Raw genomic sequence first — 27,382 nt, 5'->3', positions numbered from 1 at the left:
TCACGGTGTTCCAAACCATTTTTTGCTCTCGGCAGCGTAGGCGATTGTTAACATTTTATCCATTCAGCTCATTTAGTGTGAATCATTTTCAGAAACACAGCATCACTTAGCTTTATTTATAATCTGTTTGTTGACTTGGTTGCATCCATATTTGGTTGCTCGCGTTCATTCCCGGGGTTTGGGGTCAGATTTATTCTTATGTCTGACCTCTGAAGTGTGCTTTGATCCTCTGTCAACGAATGATTGGTAATAAATTCTTTGTTAAGATGGATTTATGAGTCATAAGTTTCATTCTTCACAGTGCAATGCTACTAACTGAAGCCTATTGCTCCTTCCATGTTACATGGTAACCACTTCCTTGCATTTTTCAAACTGACACTATTTTCTTATGAGTTTAGAGCCAAAGTCTGATCAGTACAGTCTCAGAGTGGAGATGCAATATCAACGACCATCGCCACACTTACTCCAGACTCACTTACGTTTTCATTTAATTAATACTATGCTCTGATCTACCTCCACCAGTTACAAGGAAACGTTGGATTATACACTGTACACTTTTATTTTTACAACCCTCACAGTCCCACGGATCCTCTTTACTGAGCGGCTGGGATGGCAATTGGTAGTCGCCATTATGTCACATCCTGTTTCTTTAGCACCAAATACGAAACGTTATTACTAATGACCAAAACCATCCTTTGTTTTAGCTCGGCGAATAAAACCCACCCCAATCTTATGACCTATACTGCAACCACCACCAGGGGGAGCTCTACTTGCTCTTGCTTCATTTTTGAGAAACAATTCCGCTGCCCATCTTTATCCAGTCTATGATTCATTCACACAAGTGCACACACCAGAACCAACCTTTGGCAAATGGTCCATGCACCAGGGATTGAACCGCTAACACTCAGGTCCTTCTACAACCCACTCTACCTCAGGAAATCATTTTGGAATTCATTTTCGGTAAAACTAGTGGATTTTGTGGCTGTTGCTGTTTTGTAGCTCTGATCAATGACACTCTGTATATGAATAAAAAAGAGAAGAAGCATCATTCATGGCTGCTCTTACCTGTAAGCGTCCTGACTTGAGGAGGGCAAACATGCACTGTGATGTGTTGAAGGCGTGTCTCCAGTTGTGATAGGCCACGCTCTTCCTGTAGTTCTTCTTAACGCTCAGAATCCACTGACATAAACTCTACATGAGAGAGAACAAGGAACAAAAAGAAGATGAACTCAACCCCTTTAAGTCACTTGTGTGGAAATGGAGACAAATTAGCTTTGTGCTCCAAAAGAACCCCCACCCCAACTGGGAAGTGTGTAGGCGTTAGCTGGTAATCACTTTGTGGTCATTTGATGTTTATGCTCTGTGTAGTTCAGTTTGACCAAAGTTGGACTTTTTAATCTTTTCTGTTCCTTCAGGGTTTTAGACTTTCTCTGTTGTCAGGAAGTGTTAGCTGCCCTTCCTGTATGTCAGTGTGTATATATATCCCTGCCTCTTCCTTTGTCAGTTTGTCTGAATTTTTGCCTGTTTTACTTGTTCTTGCGTGAGTCTTCTTCTTGTATTATTTAGATAGCTACGCTTCTCTCAGCAGCTCTTTCATCCTTCATTGAAAGTTTCATTAAACTCAACATCCTTATTTAATCTAGCCTTGCTCCATTTTGTGCATCCTGCATTTGGGTCCTACCTCTGCACTACACATTGCAACAGGAGCCCTTCTCTATGACAGAGCTCGAAGATGACATGCATAATGTAGCTATTGCCTTAAAAGCTGCTCATACATGGGTCTATTTTCAGTACAGATAATTTCAGTAGGTTTTGCCACTATGAGTGTCATCTTTCATGTTCTAGTGTAGCCAATTGATCCTTATTAATACACAAATATTCATCGGAGCAACAGCTCTAAGATGACCCTAACACTAGGGCTTAGGGTCATCTTAAAAATAAGAATCTGATTCCTCCTGGAGAATGCAGCTTTCTCTTGCTGATATAATGCACATGTAACTGTTGTGCTGATTGGCTTTTTGGTGTGACATTAACACCTGCGCCTGCAGCAACCGGGAAGTTGTCACTGGCGGGGACGTAATTACAATCATCAATGCGGCAAACGGTAGCCCGACGACTAAAAGCCTGCATTACTGGAGCGACAAATCTACACTATTAATGTTGAGTGTGGTGAAGGAGTACAAAACCCTTAAATAACCTAAGTGCAGTCACATTTCCACATTTGTTTTTAGCTATACAATACCAGCTGTGCAAAGGAAAAGCAAATTTGTTGTGCAGAGGGACTCTACTGTCAAGACGTTTGACATTTCTGAGAGTGAAGACCTCAACACCCTGCCAGCAAATCTCTGCTCTCTGCTTTGTTAGCCTGTTGCTTCACAGCGAGTGAAAGTAATTCAATCTCAGGCATCACAAGAACCCCGAACCATTATTCAGGTAATCACATTACAGCTCATTTTCTCGATAGGGATCATTATAATTTGATCTCAGATTAGAATGAATGAGCATGCGACATTAAATATCTCAGAAGTAATTAAATAATAACATCTGTTGTGCGGTACACCTCCCAGGGCGCGATGCTCTAGGGTGGCCAGTGTGTCAGCTCTCGGTGTGAATGTCAAACTGACAGCCTGCGCTGCTGGAGGGCCCTGATTTCCTCCAATCAAAGCTCCTCTTTGTGAGGCCTCTCTCCGCAGGCACTCCGGAGGTCAGCCGCAGACGCACAAGGACCTCTTCACGAGGAGGGCGCTCCGAGGAGCCGAGCCAAACCCGCCGAGCGAGCGCCCGATGCTGGCGCCGGGTGGGAGCCAGGCGAGGAGAGCGCTGGGGTCTGACAGGCGGCGGTAATGGAGGGAAGAGTGTGTGAGTGATTTTTGGAGGGGAAGTGTTTTAGGTGCACGGCGCTGCTGTGTGTATGTGTGTGGTCTCTGAGTTAAGGATGCAGGCAAACACACAAATATTAACTCAGATGTAAATGCATTCACTCATCAACCGACACACTCACGTTCTAATGGTCTAATGCTGCTGACGAGAAGCAGGTTGTTTTCTTCAATTTATAATGCAGGAAGCTGCTCTTCCCTTCGAGCAAAAGCGTTGTCAGTTTGTTGTCTGTAGTGTCTGTTTCCTTGTCATGAAAATAAAAGGTGGTATGGTAGTCACCTATTTTTACTACTTCATGGGGGTTTTGTGACATTTTATGATTCAATTAAGTTTGTTTTTCATGTATACTGGTGTACGTCGATCGACATATTGGGCACCCCTTGTTTTAAAAAAAAAAGACAAATAGACGTTTACATGTTGCAATTTTCTTTTTTACACGCCCTTTTCAAAGCTTCCTTTCAAAGTGACAAATGTTGTAATCACACATATCCTCCTTGATTCAGTCTTCCTTCAGCCTTGGTTCCACATATAACCACCAATTCCACCTTACAAAAGAGGCCTTACAAAAGAGAATAATGAAATGAACCACAGGTCTCCAAAACTGGGTAATGAATCAAGCGAACACTCAAAGTTCACGACTGTTTCAACTGCGCAACGGCAGAAGAATTTCAAATAGAAGTTTTTCTAAAACTGTAGTTACGTTTCTATTCCCATTCACTTGGATGAGGGCTTAGTTGTGGTGGCCCAAATTGACAAACTAATACATTGATAAACTAATACTGATAAGATTTCCAATATTTCCCGTGTCCTTTGATACTATAGATACCAAACAACCAAACCCTAAACTACTAACTGTGCCTGTGGGAGGGTCCTCCGAGATAAGTCTTGCAGTGGTTGTTGTTCTACTTCTCTGCACCCAAGAACTGTGGTGTGCCACAAGGCTATATCCTGGGTCCTGTGTTGTTTGTCTTGCATACAGTTTTTCCTGGGACACAAGGAGTTTTAAACATGATATTAAAAATATAATTAAAAATGCTTTAAATTGCTTAGAGTATCCACAACTTATTTTCTAATAAAACATGCTCTAGTTGAGCCTTTTGCTCTTCTGTCAATCCTTAATCATAAAACCTGTTCACCGGTGTTTGATTCACACCTGCATTTTAAACAAAATAAAATCCCTCAGGTTGTTGAATGCAAAACAAAACTGATGTGTGCTACTGCTGCAGTTTCTTTAGCTTCTTGTGCTCCTTTTCTCTCAATTTTTTTTGAAAATATATGTACATTTTGAATGCATTTTCATGTTTTTTCCATTTGGCTTGTTAGATCATTGGACCATACTTAAGTGAAAATTGTGACTTTCTCTTCTTGCTGAGTGCTATCACAGCTCACTTTTTCTTTCTCAGGTCCTGATGATAGCCTGCCAGGTCCTCCTGAAATTGCTCCAGAGGCCAGAGCCTTCCACAAAAAAAGTGTTTTTATTATTACTATTATTATTATTTCTCTCTCATTGGAAGTAAGAGCTGTGCGAACAATAGATACCTTTTAAATTCCCCATGGCCATGCTTTTGAGTTACAGCTCATTATATTCATTGTCTCGGCGCAGAATGCAAAGATAATGAACAACTGTCTCGTATTTGTAAAGGCAGCTTGCTGTGGACCAAAGTACACAGGCGGAGAGACAAGAGGCAGGATGTAATTTACTTGCATAACGGTCCAGATCAATTCTCACCGTGTACTTCATCTGGAAGTTCTGGACCAGGTTGAGGTCGACAAACATGCGAATGGTAGCCAGCGTGGTTTCGGTGTCCGATAAGTCGAAGTCACTGAAGCTGAAATCCAAAAGACGCAGCGACTGGGCTGACGGAACTGTGGTCACCTTGAAACACACAACAGAAAATATTAGAGAATGCTAGAAGGCTGCAGATTCAGTGGCCTGCACATTAATACAGTTTAGACTGATAGTAAATGCACTGTAATCACTTCCCAGATTCTTAATCTTAATTTATTTTCCTGCTACATTTACATAACGAACTTTAACTACACAGTTATGAGGGTTTTTTGTGCTATAATGTGACGCACATCCTGCATGCTGAGACCTCTTGGGTGGAACGTAACCGAAAAATCAAGCCAGTGTCCTAGATACCAGAGTGACACATCCTCCTTTGAGCACCCAAGGGAGGCTACTTAATCAGGCTATGCTGTTAGTTCAACCACTTCATCATAAGGAGAGGAGAAAAGAACGGGACCTTTAACCACAGTCATGAAGTGTCACTGGTAAGGCTGGGGGTGGGCCAGGCTGCACTGATTGGTTCCTATTTGGAGGGTTGCCAGTTCAGTTCAAATGGTACAATGAACTACTGAACAAAATCATAAAACAGTCTGCCTGCTCTGAGGTTTCCTTTAATTCTTTTAGTAGCTTTTTGTATGAAACCAGAGGTTAATTTGTTGAAGGCAGTTTTTAAATGTTTGCATTTTTGGGTTACTTCACTTACACCAGTGTAGGTAGGGCCCACTAAGACCACTGTCCTTAAAGGTGGAGGTTGGGCTCCCAGCACCAGTTATAAAGTGAGTCACAGTTTATAAGCCTACACATTCAGTACATCAGCTAAATGAAATATCAAGAAGGAACGTTGCCTGAAATTAAATTCAGTGATTTGGAACTGCTGCGACTATAAATGATCTGAACCAACCTGGCACACCAGAGTTGGTCTGGGGTTTGGAAGAAGCACGTCATATACACATGAAAGAAATTAAATACACTGGACCACATACATGTTTAGGGTAAATTACAAGATTCAAACCTCATCTAAATCAGTGCTGGAAAAGACGTACTTAACCTTTTTTTTACGTAATATGCTTAAAGTACGAAAATGAAAAGTACTCCTTCTTCAGACTGGTCAAATTCACAAGTGTATAGGCTATTTATAATCCTGGATTAATCATTAATGCATTCACGTATCACTTTAATGTTGCACCAGTAAACTGTAGTAATGTGCGGATCGATACTCAAATATCGATACTCCCGATACCAGATCTTTATGCTCTAAAATCGATTCTCAAATCAAAATATTGATACTATTGTATTGTATTGTATTCGGAAAGAAAAACAGTGGTATCGAACATCACTAGTAAACTGGTAATCATTGCTATTTTACAGACACTACTAGTCAAAAGTTTGAATTGAAAGAAAGTGAAACGTTTTACTGGTAGTGTACATCTAGATAAATCTAGATCTATATATTCTATATTCTATCGAACCAGTGATGTCACTGGTTGTTGAATTTTGCTTGAGATTAACTTGAGAAACAAGTACCCGTATATCAAATGTGGATGCCTCATGACATCCCAGTCTGCTCTTCAAGGTTATTAAATGCTACTTCAACGCATTTCATGCTATACTGGACGAAAATTTGTACTTTGTGTGCATTTAGGTTTGTGAGGAAATCTCCCATGTAGAGCTGCTACACTGGCTCGTTCTTGCTGATGCTGATGCGGTGTTGTGTTACATTACTGCTTCTCATCTGCAAAGCCCACTTCCTCTGACCCTGAGGGATGGCATCTGCCTGTGTTTTGGATAGGCCGTGTGTGTGTGGGAGCGTGTCAGTGTGTATTGTTAAATGAATAAATTTGGATTTACCGCGGTTACCTGGAGTTCCCGCGATTCTTCCTCCGCTGCGGAGGCGTGATAAGACAAGACCTGGAAAACACACACACAACAGAGGGATGGTTATTGATCACTACTGATAACAGCATTATTCATTATAACATAGGCCAAGATCCGAGGCAAAACACATTTAGAAGCCCAGTCCAACTGAAAATCGACCAGCAGGCTAGCAGTCAGCTACCAGCTAGCAACCAACAAGAAGACACCAGCTAAGTAGCCTAGCCAACAGCAGTAGGCAGTATGTGGCCTGTCATTGGGGTTTTCAAGTGGGCACCTCCCTTCACCTATGTTTCCTTAAGTTAGGCCCACAACACCTCAAGAAGGCTTAACAGTGAGTGAACCTGCTCCTTGCTGCCACCGCACAACCCCATGACTTTCAACCACCTAGAAATTAGCTTAGCCCTTTTTAGTGCTATTCAGTAAATTGTGTCGGAAGGGGTGGGATGAGGATACAGACCTTGGTTCGAGTAGGTAGGGGATGGGGATTGAGGATACAGGACTGGACCATGACCCGCACACTCAAACACAAAATTTATCTACCAGAAGGTTATGCTCTGTTCGCTCTGCACTACTGTTGTGTTTCAACTTTGCGCAAACATGGTGTATTTTTGGGGAATTTCTAAATACAAAAAGGATGCTTTTTCAACCTTTTGTAACAAGCCGTTTAACAAAGCTCTTAACCTGCAGCACATTGTGTGTATTCTAGACAGTGGTCCAGACCAGTTTTGTGCCCTGAGCAAAGCGAAGGAGGAAGTGATCGTCAGCTGTGGCTGAGAGGAGGCGTCGCCCTGAAGCTCACACCCTGAAGCTGACAGCTCCAGGGTGTCAGGGTGTGCGTATGTGTGTGTGGCTGAGAGGCCTGAGTGGAAAGTGTCACCGTGGATGGCGAGTGTGTTTGTGTGTGTGTAGGTTTGGTTATAACGAATTGGGGCTTTTCAGTCTGTGTCACACAGAGGACGAAGGCAGGAAACTGTCAAGAAGCGGCACGAAGACTCCTTCTGCCTCGCCTCATCACTGTCACTCATGCGCCTACAAATAACTCTATCGCACACCACGCTTGTGTGTGTTTTTACAATCACCCCAATGGCAGTCTCACACACTGTTCAGAGCTGGTATTGAGTGATCTGATCACAACTGGCCAGCTGAAATTAGACTCTTACTCTTGCTATTTATGTCAGGAACCAAGCTGGGCTCTTGATACCGTACTCTTCATCTTAGGTTTGGTGACACCGCCAAACGTCTTCTTAATACTCTACAATAGTCTCACATGCATGACCGTCCATATGCATGCAGTACATGCACGTAAAGGGCTGACCTCCAGAGTGACCTCCTGCTTGGCCATGGCTCTCTCCACCGTTTCGTACATCTGGGTGTTCTGGATACCGAGGCCGCAGAAGATGGCGAACGCCTCCAGGAACTGCTCGTCGTTTCTGTTGAAGGCCTTCACGCTGCCGGAACCTTCATCCATTTTGTTGACCAGCTGACACACACCTACCACGGACACACACAGAACACACACTCCGATAAAAGGCTTCAGAACATGGTAGATGCCGAGGTTTAGTAAAACATGTCTTTATACATGAAATTGGAACAGTGTGTGCTCGTGAAGAGGAGGCAAGGACATGGGATAATACGGTGCGTCAGAAGACCGCCGACAAAGACCAGGAACTTGGAAGGGCAAGCTGACCCTGAAATTTGTCTGTTATTTCTCTTGCACTTACCTGGGACTAGTCTTGTCAATGCACTATTTCATTATTTCAGTTAGATTCTATTTCCCCTTTTTTTAAAAAATGTGAATTTTTGTGTTTTTCATTCATGTCATTGCTTATGAGGGAGGAACAAATTAGAAAGCACAATGGATACATTCTCAAATTGTAAAGACAAAGAACATGAAGGTCAATGTGAAAAGCTGCTTGTCTAGCTGCTACCCCACAGTTCCCCACATATATTCTCATATGAACTCCAACTCCACCAAACCACTCGAACCTTCAAACTGAAGACACTACTTGGGTGAAAATCTTCAAGAAACTCTACCAGTGCAGTTGCCTTTCCGTAACAGTTCTGGATTGACCATGGCCCAGATGACTGAGAACCTTCACAGACCTCTAAGGCTACTAATGCATTCATGAAGTAAAACACAAGCTGCTCCTTATGAATCTGTTAGAGGCGAAAGCAGAAAATTTCATTGTAACAAACTAAGCCGACGCTTTTGATCTTCCTCATTAGCATTACTTAAACATGGAAGGAGAGGCTGCGAGGACCTGTTTTGTTTGATCACAGATGGGGCATCCACGATCATTAGTCATCTTCACTGCCAACTAACGGAGCTGCTATCGGCTAATTATGCTCCTGATAACTGCTGTGACGGATGGAGGACCATAGTAGGCAGGTAATGTTATGCTGGTTCATTGTGTTTTCAGTCTTACATTTATGATTGTTGAAGCCCCCAGTGCTACTTCTAGCTGATTTGGACATTTATACTGACTAACCCTAACCCTAAGAGCAATAGTCTACCGCTAATTACACTTGCCTTGCTGTTGTCTCTCTGTTTGGTCTCTCTGTTTGGCAAACTCTAACAAAGAAGAAGAAGAGAAAGATCCTACCTATGACTTTGTCCTTCTTGCCGTTCCTGATGGGGGTGCAGAGTAAACTTTTGATCTGGTTGCTGGCGTGATCTGGGTTTTCACTCTGTCAGGGAACAGGAGGAAACATTACTCACCCTGGGAGAGGCAACAAATTGGTAAAAGAAATGAGAAAGAAGGGAGAACAGACCGTCCAGGGAAAGCGCTGGTCCTTGGTCACGTCGCCGATGTTGAGAGGCTGCATGGTGTTCTTAACATACTGAGCGTACATGTAGTTAATCTGACTGATGTCGTGGTCCCTGACAAGAAACACACACACAACAACGGAAAGAGCTTTAGAATGAATCGTGTATATGGAGAGGTCAAGTGAGTTAACCTCTTAGAGGCTGCTGGACAGTGTTTGTTCCACATTGCAGCTCAAAATGCAATCTAAATGCAATGCAAACAGCTAAAGTATATATATTAAAGTGCATATAGAAGATACCCTCGTGTCATGGCTGGGACATCCACACCATCTGACTGTTCCTGAATGTGCAGTGTTCACCTTTGCCCATGCATCACTTCGTTGACCTCATTAACTCTCCACTGTAGCTAGCTCCATTCAAAAAGGTTTGTTCAAAAATATGTCTACCAGCACAAGGGCACACACCTAAAAACAGCAAGCATTTCTTGTATTGAGGGAATTAAGTATATACAGTTGCTAAGGCTTGCCACCATGTTCCTGGAGACCAGTTGGATTTGTCAAGGCTGTCAGGACTCTAAAAACGAATTAGATATATTTTAGTGCACTTTAGAGGTGTTGATAGGCTTTTTTTAAAAAAAAATAAATATTTATTTATTTTTTTAACTCTGACAGATCTTCAGAGAAAGGTTTTTATTATTTGGTCACTTTAAGCAAATTTTTTATTTAAATTGGCCTTTTAAGAAATTTAACAAAACATTTTCTTTTGTTGTTCTGCTAGCTGCAGAATACAATGGAGTATTTCTTACAGAATGAGACATATAAATCTATGTTTTTCCATTTTCAGACCAAATCATAGCTAAAACGACAGCAAACACGGAAATGAATTAGATGGACACAACTAGTGCTCTGCTGAAAGCATAAACAGGCAAATGTTTCACAACTGTGGCGGCTTACATGGCTGTTAAGGACCGAATTGAAATTGCCAACCACATGCCAGCAAAAAGAAACATGTCAGTGAATGTGAGAGGAATTCTGTAGAGGGGGTTACTAGGTTGCCTGGAGCCAATCCCAGCTGGCAGCAGACAAGAAAGGTGACCAGTCCACCTCAGGGCCACTGAACAAACTTTCACTCTGACAGCCAAACTTTCTGAAAGGCCCCAGAACCTTCGTCCTGTGAGGCGACCCTGCCAAGCATCACTTGCCCCAGATACACAAGTCAGGCACGACATTATGACCACCTTCCTAATATTGTACAGGTCTCCCTTGTATCCAAAACAGATGTGAATTCTCAGAGAATGGACATGGGCCTTCTGAGGGTGCCCTGTTGTGTCTGGCAACAGGATGATGGGGAGTCTAACCCTATGGGTTGAGGGGAGGATCATCCCACAGACACTTGATCAGTTTGGGATCTCTGAGATTTGGAGGCCATTTTTAACACCCACATACGAAGGTCCAAAAGTTTCCAAGCACAGCACTGGATTGTCACAAGATTAAATGTTATTCACTTTTCCTGTCAGTGGTCATAACGATGTAACTGATCGGTGTAATCGTTCTAAGCCTTTATTTTAAAATCTCTCTTAATGATGTGTCAAGAAAGCAACATTCTGAGCGTCACTACGATTGATTTTGAACATTCCTTCACAAAACTTTGCTCCGATACTCTCCTGTGTTTTAGAGGAGCAACCTTCAGCTCCAGGCTAACAGCACCGAATAATAACACGTCGGCTGGTCATTGAGAGAAGCGCACGTCGGGAGCTGCACCTGAGTCCACCGAGTTCTGGCTCGGGCCCGTAAGCTCAAGCCGTCAGTCACGTCTGTCAGCGCTTAATAAGTCTGTTTGTTATCTTTACTCGCTCCAAGTCCAACCACAGAGTCAGCTATAATTCTGCATGATAGATGATGGAAAATGGATATGTAAACATAACATGGGGTTAAAGTAAAAGCCAGTGGATTTTGGCCGTAGACCTGCGGTGAGATGGTATGTGTGTGTGAGTGTGGGAGAGAATACGAGAGTGCGTCAGTAGATGACAGAAAAGACGTTAAATAGAAAACATGTGTTAGAGAGAGGAGAAAAAAGCCACGGCAGATAAGCAATGGTGAAATGTAACTGAGTAAATGGCGTCCGCCACTGCTTTCATCTGCTTGCTTAATTGTCAGTAATTTTGTTAAATGCTCCTTTATACATGCACTCAACCGCATTTCAGAGGAAAATATTCTCACTTGCGCACTTTATTGGATATTTTTAGACACTAAATTACTTTCCAGAGTCAGATTTTCAATATAAAACATATGAGCAGCTGATAAAATATGATGCGATGCAGTTCAGTGGCTGCTGGTTAATGGAGAGCAGCAAAAAAAAAAAAAAAAATCTACTTTTCCATTTGCTAAGAAACAAGTGGAAAAGAAAACGTGCATCTATTGTACGTGCATCAACAACCAAATGGTTGCGTCTGCTTTCTAAATACTCCAGATTTTCTAGAGGCTGCAGCTCTCTGTATTCTGAAAAAAAAAAAAAATCCCACTTTTATCGATTTATTGTTCATTTATTTGTATACTGATGTGATTGGACAGTTTTGGATGCCAATGTTGAGGGTTAGGGCTAGGGTTGAGGGTTAGGATCAAGGCCTAGGGTTAGGGTTAGGGTTAAAGCATTTTCCTGTGTCATCCTGCTTGGGATGGCTGCTACCATCAAAAAGTGTCATTGCTACGGGGTGGGGGCGCCTGGTCTGGTCCAGGTGGGTGTTACATGTTTAGGTAACATCCACACAAATGAATGCCTGGTATGAACGTTCCCTGACAGAACACTGAATTGTCACAAGATGCTAACGTCATTTAACTCACCTGTCATAATGTTATGGCTGATCGGTATATCATAGTAATGAGTAAGAATAATTTGCACTAACTTTCATCTCACTCTTGTAGTTTTGCCCCAATGAGTTTGTCAGAGTACAACATCCTCCTAAATCTACTTGCGTAAAAGCTCAGCATATTCCTGTTAGCGAGTATGCCAGTGTGTGTATGTGAGTGTTATGTTATGCTTTCCAACATCGAAACCATGCCAGGAGTTTCACATTGGATAACTTAGGCTTCGGGCTAATTACAACAATGTGTTCTGTCCAGACCGACCCCAGCTCAGACATACATGCACATACATAAACACGCTTCAGATGACCGCACTCCACAGTACGCGCATTTATTCTCGAGTTTTTTTTAATTGCCCAAAAACTCCACATTTCCCCCCCCTCTCCGACCCCGCTCTGTGATTGACTCAAATGAGGCCACAGAATAGCTAGCAGCAAACCGCTAAAGAACCGTGACGGCGCAGCTCTGGTTTTCAATTCAGTGGCACAATCAAAGCGCATATCCAGAGAAACTTAATTGCCCCACTTTGTCGACTTCAAGTGCTCCGCCTGCCAGTCCTGCGAGCCGGATCGACGTGGGTTCGGCTCGGCTGCGCTTTCTGCCTCGCCCCGACAGATGCTGCATCGTTACTGAGCCTCAGTCCGGGGTTAATGTCACTATAAAAAGCCTCCTGCGGTTCTAGCCGGTCAAAGCTAACATCCTGCAGGGGCCCTCCCCTCCAACGTTGGCCCAGTTGGAGATGCCCAGTTCTGCAGAGTCGCAGCTCTCTCGGAGGAAATACAGCACATGCATATAGCAGCATTTAAAGGGAGTTATTAGATTATTAGAAAGTGCGTTGAGAGCAGCTGGCTCTAAAGAGAGAAAAAAAACAGACCCTATGGAAGACAGGACAAGACAAGACATCTGGTTTGTGTCTGGTTTGTGCACAATCCTGTCATTTCCCTTTCGTTTATTTGCACACAAATGTGGAGTACATCCACTCACGAGGTCTAAAATGTTCAGACCCAAGAATAAGTTGATGGATCTGCTTTTTGAAAACTCCCTGCTTCTGACAGGTCCATTTGTTTTGCCAATGTGAAAGGGTCACAAACCAGGCTTTCCATCAGATTTTATTGACTTCATGTCCTGTTTGCTGTATCTCTGCCAGCAGCAGGTATTAGTCTGGAAATAAGTCAATAAAACCTGGTAGAAGAAAAAAAAATAGGCCCTTTCCTCAGTCCAGTGAATATCAAACCCAAACTGTGAGCATTCTCTGGCTTTGGATGTTCATTTAGGTTAAATTCAGCCAGAATCCACACATACACAAGACAGAACCTGAAAGCCCTGATCAAGCAGTACATATGATATGACAACTCTTTTCTGTTTTCAGTTTTACAATTATTCATGTATTCTTTATTGAATATACAAGAAAAGCTTGTGTAGTGTAGAACATCACACTGCTAAACCCACACAACTCCAGGTTGGATGTCTGTGTTGTTTCCCTTAGCTCTCATGTATTCTCTAATAAAGGGAAAACAAGCAGATATTTCAGCCACTGCATTTCTTTTAATTCCCTTCCCAAAACTCCTCTCTTGAACCCTCAACCAAATATTATTGCTGCCTATGTCACCTTTAACCCTTCACAACCGAACGTATCTCAGACGATCCATTAAAACTCGCGCTTTGTGAATTACCGTAACTCACAGTGGTTTGCGCTATTGACGAAATTCAATTGTGGTTGAACACTGAGAAGTTGTGCTTTTGTGACATCTGAAGGGTCTAACTAACTTAATTTTTACCAACAAATTCCTCCAAACAACTCTCTCTTCCTGGGTCTCCCCGATCTTGCGTCACCCCCCCCAACCTGCAGCCGACAGCAGCGGTGCATCATCATTACCGTAATGGCCAGAAAGCGCAACATCCCGGCGTTTGAATTTTGTCCATTGGTGAGTTACGGTAATTCAAATAAAGCTTTTTGTTTAATCTGCAGGCAGATGTTGAGGTCTTTAAGGGTTAAGTGTAGTGTACTCTTCTGCCGGGGGGTTGATGCAAAAGGCGGCGTTGTGTCTTTTTTTTTCTTATTGCTTGTCAGGTTAATTTGTCTGGTCGTTTCTACTTCCTGCTTCACTTTCAACAATGGTGACTGAAGCTTTGGCTGAAATTTCGCAGAATACGAGTCGTACAAACGTTTGTATCCAAAACAACCAACTTGAAAACTGCGGAGATGGAGGAGCACCCGGAAATAGTAAATCTCTTACTCTTAGTTGTAAACTAATTCAACCCAGTGATGCTCAGATGACTGATTGTGTCAGCCACCACCCGAACAATTCGATTGGCCCAGCAGATCTTTGCTGGAGCATAATCAGTTCCCAACAGAGTGGTTCCAGACCAACTTCATGCACACAAATGGCTAGGAAGGTGGTCTGGCTCCTAGGCTACGAGTATGTTATCAACAATTTCAGATACAACTGGGGATTTTATAAAACTCTAGCATGTATCTTGTGTCTTATTTCAAGTGGACCACAGTGACCGATTCAAAATGGACTAAAAGACTCAACACATAACAAAGACGCTTAAATGAACACATGCAATACACACATAACAGCACACACAAACAGACTTACACACACAATCCAATTCTGTTGCTTGGGCTGAGATTAAGATTGAATTTTAGAAGCTGCATAGCAACTGTGGAGGAAAGGCCACCCTAGAGACCAACAGGCCTGTGGAGGAGGGAGGGAGAGGGATTTCTATCTGATTGAATCTCAAATCAGATTAGAGTTCATTCACTCCTCCCGGCCTGAGCGCGACTCGACGTCAGGAGGGATCTGTGGCTGTGGCCTCGTTCAAGGCTTTGCTTCTCATCCTGAGGATCTACTCACTCGGACTGCAAATCACGGTTGTCTGGTTGTCTGATGGGCTGCTCTGTTTCTAAATCTGTTGCTAAATCTCTTTCTGAATGAATCCTTTTAAAAGGAGTTGAAAGCTACGGGAACAAAGCCAGTTTTGTCTGTGTCGTTAAAAATTCATGACTTTCTGTAAGTAATTGGTCTTTGTTTGTTGATTTTATCGTACTGTATGTGCACATTTCACAGTTTTAACCTAATGCAATACATGATTATTGTTTATACAACTTGTATATAATTTCTCTTGTCTTACATTATTCTATTTTTTTTTTCTGTTGCACTGTTGTTTCCTGCCAGTGTAACATCTTAACTACCCCACAGGGATAAATCAAGTCTAAATCAAATCCTGGCTTGTCTCGTCTTGGCTTGGCATAGCTTAGCTTAGTTTAGCATACTTAATTTGTTTTACGGTACAATATCTGCAACTGAACCCTAAAATCATGGCTATGTATTGCCAATTCAAATAATTTCATTAATGCCGGAAAGATTGTTGAATTGCTGACTTTCAGTCTTTCGCTCTCTAAAGCCAACTGGCTGGGCCATGACTCCCTATGACATTTGTTCCATATAAATGGTTTTGATTGATGAATTCTTGTCTAAATATTAAACTCACAAAATATTCTTATGTCTCTGATGAGCTGCCTTGCTTAAGGTTGAGAAGGTCTGCTATCACGGAAATGGGCAAGGTGGGATCAGTTACAGGAGTAAAAATAAAGGTGGGCATTTTCTGGGAGAATTCCTAAAAACTACCATGATTACTTGCATTAAACATATGAAGACACACTGGCAAAGAATCCTGTTAAGCTATGGCCAAATACGGCCAAACTACGTGATCTTCGGGAGGGAGGTGGTATGACTGGTCAGAATGTCTGTACCGGAAAGTCACAAAACTCTCTGATGCTTCCAAATAATTAGGCTGAAAGGTTGGAAGCAGGGCGGGGTTGGACGCTATTTGACTGCCTCATTAGGGCTTTATCTGAAGCATACTAAAAGCCATGTCCTGGATTGGAAAAGTACAACAGCTAAAATATCTATCAGCAAGCATACTCGGTCCAAAATTCCTTGCTGGGTCTACTTTTGGGCATTTTACCTTGCATTACACAATTCATAGTGGTACCGTTAAACAAGTTATGTTCTATTTGGCTACTTGAGTCCTTTTGTTAGTGGAGCATTTAATTTAAAGAAGACAGGGTTGACAAACACATAAAATATGAGTGTCTTCTGGTTGTTTTGTCAGACAAAAAGAGTATTTCTTGTAATACACGGACCTTACAGCACATCTCCATCCACTGCAGCTTAAATGCTTCCCCACATATGCAACTAATAGAGCTGTCACATGTAATAACAGTGCATGCTGACCTAAAAACAACTGTCTGTTCGTGACGGACGACTGCTGGAAATGTCTCGGACTGCCTCCAAGACAGTAAAAAGCCTGAATCCATCACGATTAACAGGTTGTGATTGAGGAGCTGTCGTCTCAACTCTAAAGACGGCGCATCGAGCCAAAAGAGCCCAGCTAATGAGAACAAGAGCTTTGTGCCGAAGGCCTGCGATTGAATGTCTGGGAGTTGGCAGGTGAGGGAGGCAGATTACCTAAAAAAAGATCCAGAGGCAAACTTATACAAACGTACTGGACTGAGGTACTCTCAGTCATTTTTTTTACGTTTGAATTAAAAGTGACTTAATGGTAACAATAAGACTTTCATTATTGCCAAAACACTGCCTACATTAATGCAACTTACATCACCCCTATTTCTTTTTGATAATGAATATGTGGGCAAATGCCAGTTACTCATACGCCATCTGAAAGTCTTTTGAGGGAGAAGGAAAGGGTAGTTTGCAAATCCAAGAACATATTAGCCGCAATAACCGGTGGAAACAGCTGGGTTACGGCTCTGCTGGACTTCTGATTTAATAATAGGCTTCAACTGGGGTTGATCCTCTTACCTTTTGGGGGCATCAAGAACTTCAGCGAGCTCCTCGTATTCCATGTAAAAGACACTGGAGAAGGAGTTCTGCAAAGAGAGTAAAGGTTGGTTTATCATATGGTCATATGGAAAACTGAGCGACTTGATGGGGCAGCATTTGGGATCAAGAGTATATTTAAGGACTTGGTTCTGTCTAGTTTTTCCGTGCTTTGCTGTAGGTTCACCCTGTGTGTTTCCTAGCCATATCATCTTCCGCATTCCTACCAATTAAGCCATTACAATTAAACCCAATGTCCAAATACCCCAAATTAAGCAGCAGTACTGCGTACACAGCCTAAAACACATCTCCAGTCACGAACAAAGGGGACATTGATCTATTATCCATCAAGGCTTGCCAGAAGGAGAGTTTATTTCGACATTCCAGCACTCCCATTGCCTTCTCCCCCCATATAGGGACTTGTTTTCTCTCAACCTGCACTCCCCACCCCTCTCAAAGGATAATTTTTCCATTTTTAAGAGGTGAGGACAGGATGTTAAAGATGGACGACGCTTCTTCGTTTTGGAAACATTGGCCCCCTGCTATTGCGTGCAGACACAAGCGCCTTCACTCTGTTGCATTAGTTTGTTGTGATCTATCTAGGTGAAGGTAATAAAGCTGTTTTAAACAAAAAAAAGAAAAAAAAGAAAGAAAGAAAGAAAAAAGAACCCAGCAATGTTATGACATTTATTGGGTTCTCTAGCAAGGGGGATGGTTTATAACAGGATGACGTGAGATAAGAGATTTTGTGTGTGTGGAATACACCCAGGATAAATCAAGTCTGTCTTCTTATACTCTTTGGAGGCATCAGTCAAAGCTTTACATGTCCAGAAAGGTATTTGTTGGAAGTTATAGAGGAGAGTGTACAGAATTTAAACTGTTTTGTCATGTTATCTTATTTTGTCAGTCCAGAACACAACCCCCTTTGGGAGATATGCATTGGAGAAGCAAAAACAGTGGCCCCAGAGTGGGGGAGAACCATTGGGGGTGGAGAGCGCAGTAAAATGAGGCTTGCTTGAGCATACCATGAAGTGGATTGTGAGAAAGGTCCCTGCTAAATGTACAGCAGAGGATGAGTCTCCGTCAACTCAAAGCACAATTTCCAAAGCAAAGAAGAGAAAACATGACAAGGCTTATATCACCCTAGGTTTCAGTAGTCACACAGTGTGTCTAAAAATATTAGCATCTCATAGTTTGAAACCAAACAAGTCAAGACAGCACACCCTAAGCATAAGGACAAGCCAGTTGATTACTTCACATATAAAGGTGCTAATAGCATTGCTTAATTAAAAATTTCCTTCCACAAATTCCTTTCAATCACTGGCTATCCAGTTCTTGTGTGCTTGGGCCCAACAGGCTAACATCTGTCTCTCATTGATCTGGGGCTTCCTGACAGCTTTGTAGGACCTTAAGCCATGATCTAAAAGTTGACCACGTACAGCGTGGGTGCAACAATGGACACCAGTTTGGCTTAACCACTTCTGTTGGAGCTCCTATGATGTCATTCGGTGGTTTTCTCTGCACATGTGGATCTAGATGCGGTCATTTCTTGCTGAAGAAACACTTGGAGGACCAGATCTTGGTTTGTCTTCCAAGCTGTTGATTTGTCCGTATTTCTGCAGAGTGAATCCAACTGCTGAAGGACTACATCTGCACTTCCTGGCGAGCTGGTGGCAGCTGTACCCTTACTGGTAGAGAATCTGTATCTTCAGGTGTGTTTTCTGCACTAGTTTCCTTATTTGAGCCATTTTTGTCTCTGAAGAACTTTCAAATGTACTGGCTTTATATAGACACGAAGCACAACAAAAGAAAAATGTGTCTTAATAAAAAGTACGGCCACAATCATGGTTAAATAGATGACCAAATCCTTGAGAGGCCATCCCCATTTACCTTGACTTGAAAGCCAATGTGCTCGATGTCTTAGTGTAGCACTCCTTTAGATTGCACGCCTCTCAGATTCATAGAAAAGAAGGAGTAGGAATTGCTGACGGTGCTTGGTCTGAACTGAATTTATCTCACTTAAAGTCTTCACTCTATACTATACATGCTGCTGGCGCCTTTAAAAGATTGCATCCTAGAGATGTTTTGCTGTTGTTAGGATTTATCTATCATTACTACATCTTCCCAGACCTGCAAGCATGGCCTTAAGCCTTCAGTCCGAACAGCTTTCACTTCCTGAAACTCATCCAAATCACCAACACAAGGGCTTCCCTATATACAAGAAATATGAATAATCAGACAGTCAAAGCTCTGTTTTTTTTTTTTGTTTTTTTTTTTTGGGTGGGGTGACATGATGACCTATTTTCTCATAAAGTTAGGAGAACTTGTTGAGGAAAGTAAGGACCTGAGAATAGAAAACAGCACGTGGTTGGTACAACATGTCCACACACTGTAATATGTTTCAGGAGACCCCGGGCCAGTTCCGGGTTTATTTCTATTGGGGAGAGTTAAACAACACGGATGAAAAAAAAAACCTCAGAGTGGTGAGTCAGATGTCAAACCCTATCACGTTTCATACACTCAAACAAACACCCACGTCCACGCATGCACTCCATAACAAAAGGCAGCACTCTCAGGCAAAGGCAGGCATCACATGCTAGCAAAATGCACACTGTGGTGCGCACATGCATGAATGCATAACATTACATCACATAACATTACACAAATGTTCATGCCCAAGTAAAATACTAACAAGGAACTGATTTAGATGTACATATGCAAACACGTCGTACAGACCAATCACATATTGATACACACATATGTGTGCACACACCACCAAAGAGGTGCCACACACTGCAGTAAAATGTAGTGAGCCAATGCAGGCCAACGTCTTAAAAATATCTTGTATTATTGTTGGGACAGTCAGTGTCAAAACCAGTGCTGCCATTTTACTAGACTTCCTACAGGAAAGCCCCCTTCCTAGAGGGAAAGGTTGTGTTAAAAACCACAGGCCCGTGGGTCCCACTTGAGAAACTACAGACACGTAACGCTGACACCTGTATACAGAGGGCCGTCTGGCGAGATAAGGCCAGTAAAAGTCCCTAATCTCAGAGTAAATGTTTGGTAAGGAAAGAGAGAAGGGAGAAAAGAGAAAAGACGGGAGGGTATAAAAGACATGGAGACAGCTGGTCTGGCAACCCTGAGGTCATGAGAGGGACACACACACACTCAGACAGACAGAGGCTTAAATCTATGCAGCTTAGCGCATGCATGGAACAAATCAGTGACTAATATTGTAAAAGGTCAGTTGAAATGGTCTGGAGGAAAGTCCATCTCAGATAGAGAATTGAATATGTTAAAACCACTTCACCCAAAATCGTCTTAAACGGATGCACCACCCCTCTGAGGGATTTAGTCACTCACCGTATTCCCCCGAGTTGGATAAGTGGGAAAAGGCATTTTTAAATCGGTCCAGGCATTGTCTTAATCTGGCAGGGCAGCTGTTAGCTTTAGCATAGCATAGGCGTTGTAATGTAGAGACTTGGGACAAGTCTATATCTGCCCTAGGCAATCCCTTCATGCTGAGTACATTGGAATTTGTACTCGATGTCACTGTACAGATCACAAGAAGTAATTAGGAAAATTCTTGAGTTAATCACTTTTGCGAACGACTGGATATTTGGCAACTTTCCATTACCTATGCTAAGATAAAGCTAACAGCTATGCAGTTATGCACTAATGCGCTGCCAGATTAGGACAATGCCTGGACCGCCTTTCCACACTTATCCAACTATGGAGAATACGGCAAGAGACTAAATTTCACATAGTTTCCCTTTAAGATGATTTGGGTAACTGGAAGTGGCTTTAACATATTTAATTCTCTTTGTGAGATGCACTTTCCTCCAAACCAGGTTGCCCATTTTGCCTTTGTTTCCAATATAGTGAACTCTGCAGCCACACTAACAACTCTTGCCAACATGATATTTTTTTTAGCCAATGCAATCTTAGATTAGCATTGGCATGTTAACATTTCAGAAGTTTGCTTCAAATACGTTTCTAGTGTTAAGCTTTTACATAGCCTGGAAACATGATCAAGTTCCTTGCCCACTTTTTTTATTTTGGAAAGTTGGTCTGAGACTGCTCCAATTGGAAGTTATTGCACTCTGGCAAATATCTGCCAGGCCGATCTTTTGGACAGGCTTTCCATAGGGATGGGAAGACTAACAAAAGTGCAGTCACAGTTTGAGGAACAAGCTGTTATCACATCTGCTGATAATAGATATTTATAGGGAAATAACTCGATGGCAGGCATTTGTTGAGGATCGCATAAAGTCATATATTTTTATTGTTTTGCTTGGTTATAGGACTATCCAAATTGTTGCAGAGATATACTTTTTTTCTATGCATCAGTTGATCCACAATGAAATGGAGTATAACCAGACTCATATTCCGATAAGATCTTCTGGAAAGAACCCAATTTGACATCAGTTCTCATTTAAAATCATCTCAACTGGAGTAACAGGGTTTTCATAAATACCAGGGAAAGTTAAACACCAGTGTCTTGTAACCCTACATAAATCACTTCAGCAGCATAGCATCCCAAGCTGCAGTTAACCTAGACCTAAACACAGATATTAAATGGTGAATTGGCTATGTAGTTGGTACTTAACAAGATCAATATTTACAATAAATTGACATTCAGTACAGTCTGCAACACTGACATCATATCACTGATCTCTTGTTGTTGGGGTTTTTAGCGAGGTCTGAAGCGGCTGGGTTCGGATCTGTGAGCCAAGGGCAATGATGTAGGTATGTGCTGGAAAACACTTAAAATGACAGGGAACTAAGACATCCTGCAGGTTTAACCCTCTATGGTACGCATTATGATGCCAGTTAGGAAAAAAATGTTTGGAGTGTTTCTTTGTCTTAAAATAGACTAAATAAACATAATCTAAAGAATTTTTTAAATTTTTTTATTTTTTGGAAGTTTTTGGGCTTTGTTGCCTGTAGGCAACATTGTACCATAACGGTAAAAAATGAAAGAGACTTTTTGTTCAATTTGAACATCATTTATGTCCTAAACATGTATAAAATATTTAAAAGCATCAACAGGTTACAATATATACCATTGTAAATTTGAAAACATTAGAAAAGGAACTCTTTTGAAGGGTTTGTTGTCTGAACGATGGCTGTAGGCAACATTGTACTCTTGTGGAACAACAAATTGAAATGAATGTTTTGAAGAGTCAAAGCATAATACTTTAAAGAAAGTATTCAAACAAAGATCATAACCATTAGAAGTGCGATTTCTACCCTCTTCTTCTTCAAAGAGGCTAGAATGAGGCTGAATTCATTCTGTAAATGGAGGCAAATATGTATAAGCAATTAAGGCAGCCAAAGTTCAGTACAATAGTAGACTGTGGTCTACAGAGTACAGTAATAGCCTGAACCTACTGCAGCCAACATCAAATTTATCTTTGTTAAATTGTACAAATCAAAATAAAATGATGATGAATGGCATGCTTTTGAACATGATACCTAAACACACAATACTCACACAGTCTCATGCTGCCATCGTGATTCCATAATGGTTCACTGTTGCCTCAAGGCAACATATGCAATTTACCATTATGGTACATTGTTGCCTCAGGGCAACAGTTGCATTTTAACATGTTTCCATTATTTAATTAGCAAATAAATTGCATGGAACTATCAAAAATTAAAGTTTACTCATCTATTAGTGTGAATAGATTTTTTTCCAGATGGAAAAGGGCCAGGAAATTATGTTTTCAGACGATTTCTGTGGTGCAAAATGGCAAAGCTGTTTCCTTTGAATTAGTCTGCAAAAAAGGGTTCCAAGATGGTCTCCTGAAAGTCATGTGTCAAATTAAAGCATTGTGATTGGTTCCCTATGGTTTTCCCTCTTTTTTAAAGTATTCCATCATTCAAAGGGATGCATTGTGGAGATTTAGCAGATTGAAAATGGGTATGTTGCCTGAGGGCAACAACGTACCATAGAGGGTTAAAGAACGACAAAGGTAAACATTTAATTTCATCAACAGCAACATGTCATGGCCAATCCAGCGGCCACACATCAGCTGGTAAATGGACATTAACGGGCACTGGTTGACATTTTATGGCATTACAATAACAAACCATGCGCTAGGAGTAGTTATACCTTAACAGTCAAAACACCAGACCTGTCAGATCCATTATTTTTAGTTGGAAGACTCATAGTCCTGGGTAATAAACGTGTTGAAGTGTTAGTCAAACCATTTTCAGGAGTAGCTTGTTGCTACATTTAGGCCGGCAGTGTGTGAGTGTGAGTGCCGGACCCATTTTCTCAAGCAGATGAGACACATATACAAACGGGGCCTTAAGTAAACACTACACTCTGCGAAACGAGGTTCTTCAAAGGTTACTGGAGAGCCTGTATGACAGCTATGTGTTCCCACTACAAAATAACAGGCACCAGCATTAACACAAGGAGATCCTGCACAGCAGTAACAATAGTGGTGGGACATCTCTTGAGTGTTGCAATTAATGTAAATGTCATTTATACAAGCTGCATTGTTAAAAGGTAATTGTTGGACCCTTTTGGACCTTGATAAAAGATCAATACTCTCTTGTCCTCAAAAGCAATTAAGTATAAAGGATTTATATATATACACTCACTAACCATTTTATTACACTTTATTAGGTACACCTGTTCAATTACTTGTTAACACAAATAGTTAATCAACCAATCACGTGGCTGCAGTTCAATGCATTTAGGCCTGTAGATGTGATCAAGACAACTTGCCGGAGTTCAAACTGAGCAGAATGGGGAAGAAAGGGGATTTGAACGTGGTATGATTGTTGGTGTCAGACGGACTGGTATTTCAGAAACTGATGATCTACTGGGATTTTCACGCACAACCATCTCTTTGGTTTATAGAGAATGGTACGTAAAAGAATAAATATCCAGTGAGCGGCTGTTGTGTGGATGGAAATGCCTTGTTTATGTGAGAGGTCAGAGGAGAATGGGCAGACTGGTTGGAGATGATAGAAAGGCAACAGTAACTCAAATAACCACTGAATAACTCAATAACCAAATAACCAGTAACCACACTGGTTACTGGTTACTGGTACTCCTTGGGTTGAAAGCATCCCCAGGCATACTTTCTTAACACAAGTCTTTTCCTTACAAAACTGTTGTTATATTATAAAACAAATAGCTAGCATAAGTGTCTAATGGAACTGAACTAAATGATGGCAAAACTATATATATATAAAAAAAAATGCTAATAAACACCTGCTAAATTCAGTGGTATACAAATGACAGTATATCATATGCCATTATGTATACAATTACCATATATTATGTTAAATAAGCCCTGTTTTAAGGGATCTGTAATGCAGTTATATGTAACCAGCAGGCCGTACAATACCGTAACAGTTGATAATTGAGAACACGAAATAAATAAAATTGAAATTTTCTTTACAGCAACCAAACAGCTGCACAGCAAACAAATTAATATTTTCCATTAAAATAATGGTTGTCGAGACATATCTTGATCTGAAAAAGCCAGTGCCCAGACGTTTCCGTTTGCACGTCAAAATCGGAGCGCTCCTTAATGAGGCCGCTCTAACTGAGAGAGCCTTGTGGAACCCTCCATTTGCTGGGTGGACAGGCTCATTACACGTATAAATTAGCTCTGTCATTTTCTTCTCTCTAAAATCACCCCCAAAACACCGCTTTCCTTTCAAAGTACTGCTGTTTGCGGTCCAAAATTATGGCAGCGCTCTTAACTTGCTGTCGTCATCTTGACTGCCTTGCAATCCCACCCCGCTTACTCCATAAATACAGTGAGTTAGTAGAGAGACGCACAAGGGGAGGCTGAAAGTTTTGTGATTTCTGCTGTGATAAAGTATTCCTTGCCTTTAATTGAGGAAAGGTTTATTTTAAACTGACTGTGTTTAAAAGCCTTTTTTTTAGCAAGACAAAACAAAACTTAAATGTCCAACTACACCAAATGACGACTAAGGGAAGTTTGACCTTGTCCGGGTTGTCACCAACCCATAAGGTGTAGCAACTGCAGGTGAAGAGCTCTAGACATAGTTGGCACTTCAACCTTGAAGTGCTATATGGTCCAGAACCAGAAGTGGATCCACCCGGATCAAACAACTGATAGTAAGGAAGAGCTTTTAACTATCTTCCTTGGTAAATGAGAAAACTGAACCACTTGCTAAGGAAGGCTAAGAGATGAAGCTGTAGAAAGTTCCAAAAAACAACACTGAAGTTAGTCTTGAGAGTTGAACATGAGGAGTCATGTTCTCCCTGTGTCTGTATAGTTATTTTTCCCCAGATCTCCGGCCTCCTCCCACTTTGCAAAGATATGCTTGTCAGGTTAATTGTCGACTCTAAATTCGTGTAACGACGCTTGTCTGGCCACATATCGAGGGTGTAACCCGCCTCTCGCCCAGGGATAGATGGAATAGACTGAAGTCCTTAGAAACAAGCAGTAATAGATAATGAATGAATGGATAAAGCAAGTATTATGCACTGCTGGACTCAAAGTCGAGACAAAATAGGCACTAAAGTTCATGTGTAGCCTGAAATGGCTAAATGTGCACTTCAATCACTGGCAAAATGTGGAGAAATTGTTAATTAAATGTCAGTCTTCTTGCATGAAGAATGAATTTTACATACTGTAAACGAAGTAGCCACCATGCATATGCAGCTATTAGATTTCCATAGAAAAAAAAAATGTTCCAGTGCAAGCGACAGTAAAACTGCAGCTAGGGTAGTGGCATTTATTGATGCTGCAGCAACCAACGTAGTGAACAGCACAATGTTTTCTGTGATAATGTGTTGCCGTTCTAATGTGATTCTGCCTTGCACCGTGGACAAACAGAGCCCTGGAAACTAGCATCATTAACCCCGCAGCAACGAAGGCTAGTGACAGCCTTAAAACCCCCCCGATCTTTGGATCAAAATGTTGTCTGCTGAAGGTCAAATACAATTTTTTTCAACACTGCACCTGCTGAGATGTGGAAAATTTTGCACCCGAGCTCGTGTATCACTCTCACTCAGTGCATGACAGTTAATTTGTGGCTAGTGCCCCCACCGAATGTGATTTCTTGCTTTCTGTGCGAGTGTGCTTTTTTTTTTTTTTTTTTTTTTTTTGCAGCTGCTGGACGCCCCTGAGGAGGACAAGCCAAAACAAATGTAAATGCCCACAGAGGAGGCTGAACACTGGGCTGTGTGTGTGAGTCAGTAAAGTGAATACATATAGAATGTATTTACACTAAAACAGGACCAGCTACTGAGCCTTCTCCTCGGTACATTAAGCTCCTTGACATGCAGAATAGAGCGTCTGCATTTCCACTCGCTGTCAAGAGGCATTGGAGGTCCGTCTGACATAATTCATTATGTTCTGGAAAGCTGCTATTCATTTCTTTCTGTTAAACTTTTCAATCAGAAGCAAAACAACATTAACTTCCTTCAGATTTTACATAAATATACATGTGTAAAGCCCTGTTTTTGAATGAGCAGCTTATTAAATGCTCAGTATTCAAATGTTTCCAGTCTTAACTAAGGCTTTACTTAAAAAAATAATGTACATCAAAAACAATGAAAGTGGCAAAATTAGGTAAAATACATATTATACTTCGTTTTCCTAGTTTTATTTTGGTGATTGTATTAGGTGCGTTGTTCAGAGTATTTCAGTGTTGTCAGACTCAATTCTCATCAGGATATGAGTCTGGTTAAACACACTTTGGTTCTATTATGGGGCGTGCTTCCAAGTCAAACAAATTCAAAGTCAAACATTACCATGTTGGTATTTTCCCCATTAGCATGTTAGCATTTAGCTTACAGTCTACTCCTCGCATGTCAATAGCACCTTGGCCATTCAATATGTGTCCATTTCAGCCACAGGAGCGTCCACCTTTTTCCTGAATTCTGAATGTTACCCATGATTCATAGTGGAAGTCGGTTTTGGAAATTGGAAGTGGATTCATAATACGAATGTTTTAAAAAGTCGTGGTGATAGTTCTGTGACAGTTCCTCATCAGTCATTTCTCCTGGAATGGTTAGAAGACTTGAAGGTATGGCCGGATGTTGGCTACATTGTACAGTACAATATTTGCCTCTGAGATATAGTGGACTAAAATGTAAATAAATGCCAATATTAAATGTACACTAGGAGTGAACATGCACTCCTAATGTACAGGATATTTTAGTTTTAAAGCTGCAAATCATGCTAGCTAGGGCACGGGCATTCCCACTGTAGTTTAGTTTTGATTAGCTGTGTGAGCAGTAGCAGGACACCAGAAACATGGAACCGGCAAGGAGAAGTAGAATTCTGTCACGGCAACTCCCATAATCTTCTGAAGAAGCAGGTGGATAGTGTGTAGTTCATAGTAGGAAAGCTTGGAA

At 41.5% G+C, this 27,382-nt stretch overlaps 1 protein-coding gene across 6 annotated transcripts in view; it reads right to left on the bottom strand.

Annotated features, from left to right (window-relative positions):
* The window catches only part of pde5ab (phosphodiesterase 5A, cGMP-specific, b), an 81,036-nt gene that overhangs the window by 13,668 nt on the left and 39,986 nt on the right, over nucleotides 1–27,382 (bottom strand). For 5 of the 6 annotated variants that reach the window (XM_047602433.1, XM_047602463.1, XM_047602443.1 and 2 more), the window contains 7 exons: nucleotides 17,002–17,069; nucleotides 9,314–9,422; nucleotides 9,145–9,229; nucleotides 7,857–8,032; nucleotides 6,515–6,574; nucleotides 4,607–4,753; nucleotides 1,066–1,191 (listed from right to left, as the gene is read on the bottom strand). In XM_047602433.1, the coding sequence (XP_047458389.1) occupies nucleotides 1,066–1,191; nucleotides 4,607–4,753; nucleotides 6,515–6,574; nucleotides 7,857–8,032; nucleotides 9,145–9,229; nucleotides 9,314–9,422; nucleotides 17,002–17,069 (771 nt within the window). The remainder of the gene's footprint in view (nucleotides 1–1,065; nucleotides 1,192–4,606; nucleotides 4,754–6,514; nucleotides 6,575–7,856; nucleotides 8,033–9,144; nucleotides 9,230–9,313; nucleotides 9,423–17,001; nucleotides 17,070–27,382) is intronic. The other variant, XM_047602453.1, reaches the window with a different exon arrangement.

The sequence above is a fragment of the Mugil cephalus genome, chromosome 1 (assembly GCF_022458985.1).
Source record: "Mugil cephalus isolate CIBA_MC_2020 chromosome 1, CIBA_Mcephalus_1.1, whole genome shotgun sequence".
NCBI lineage: Eukaryota > Metazoa > Chordata > Actinopteri > Mugiliformes > Mugilidae > Mugil > Mugil cephalus.
The sequence above is the reverse complement of the archived record's forward strand: the minus strand, read 5'-3'. Positions and strand labels throughout refer to the sequence as shown.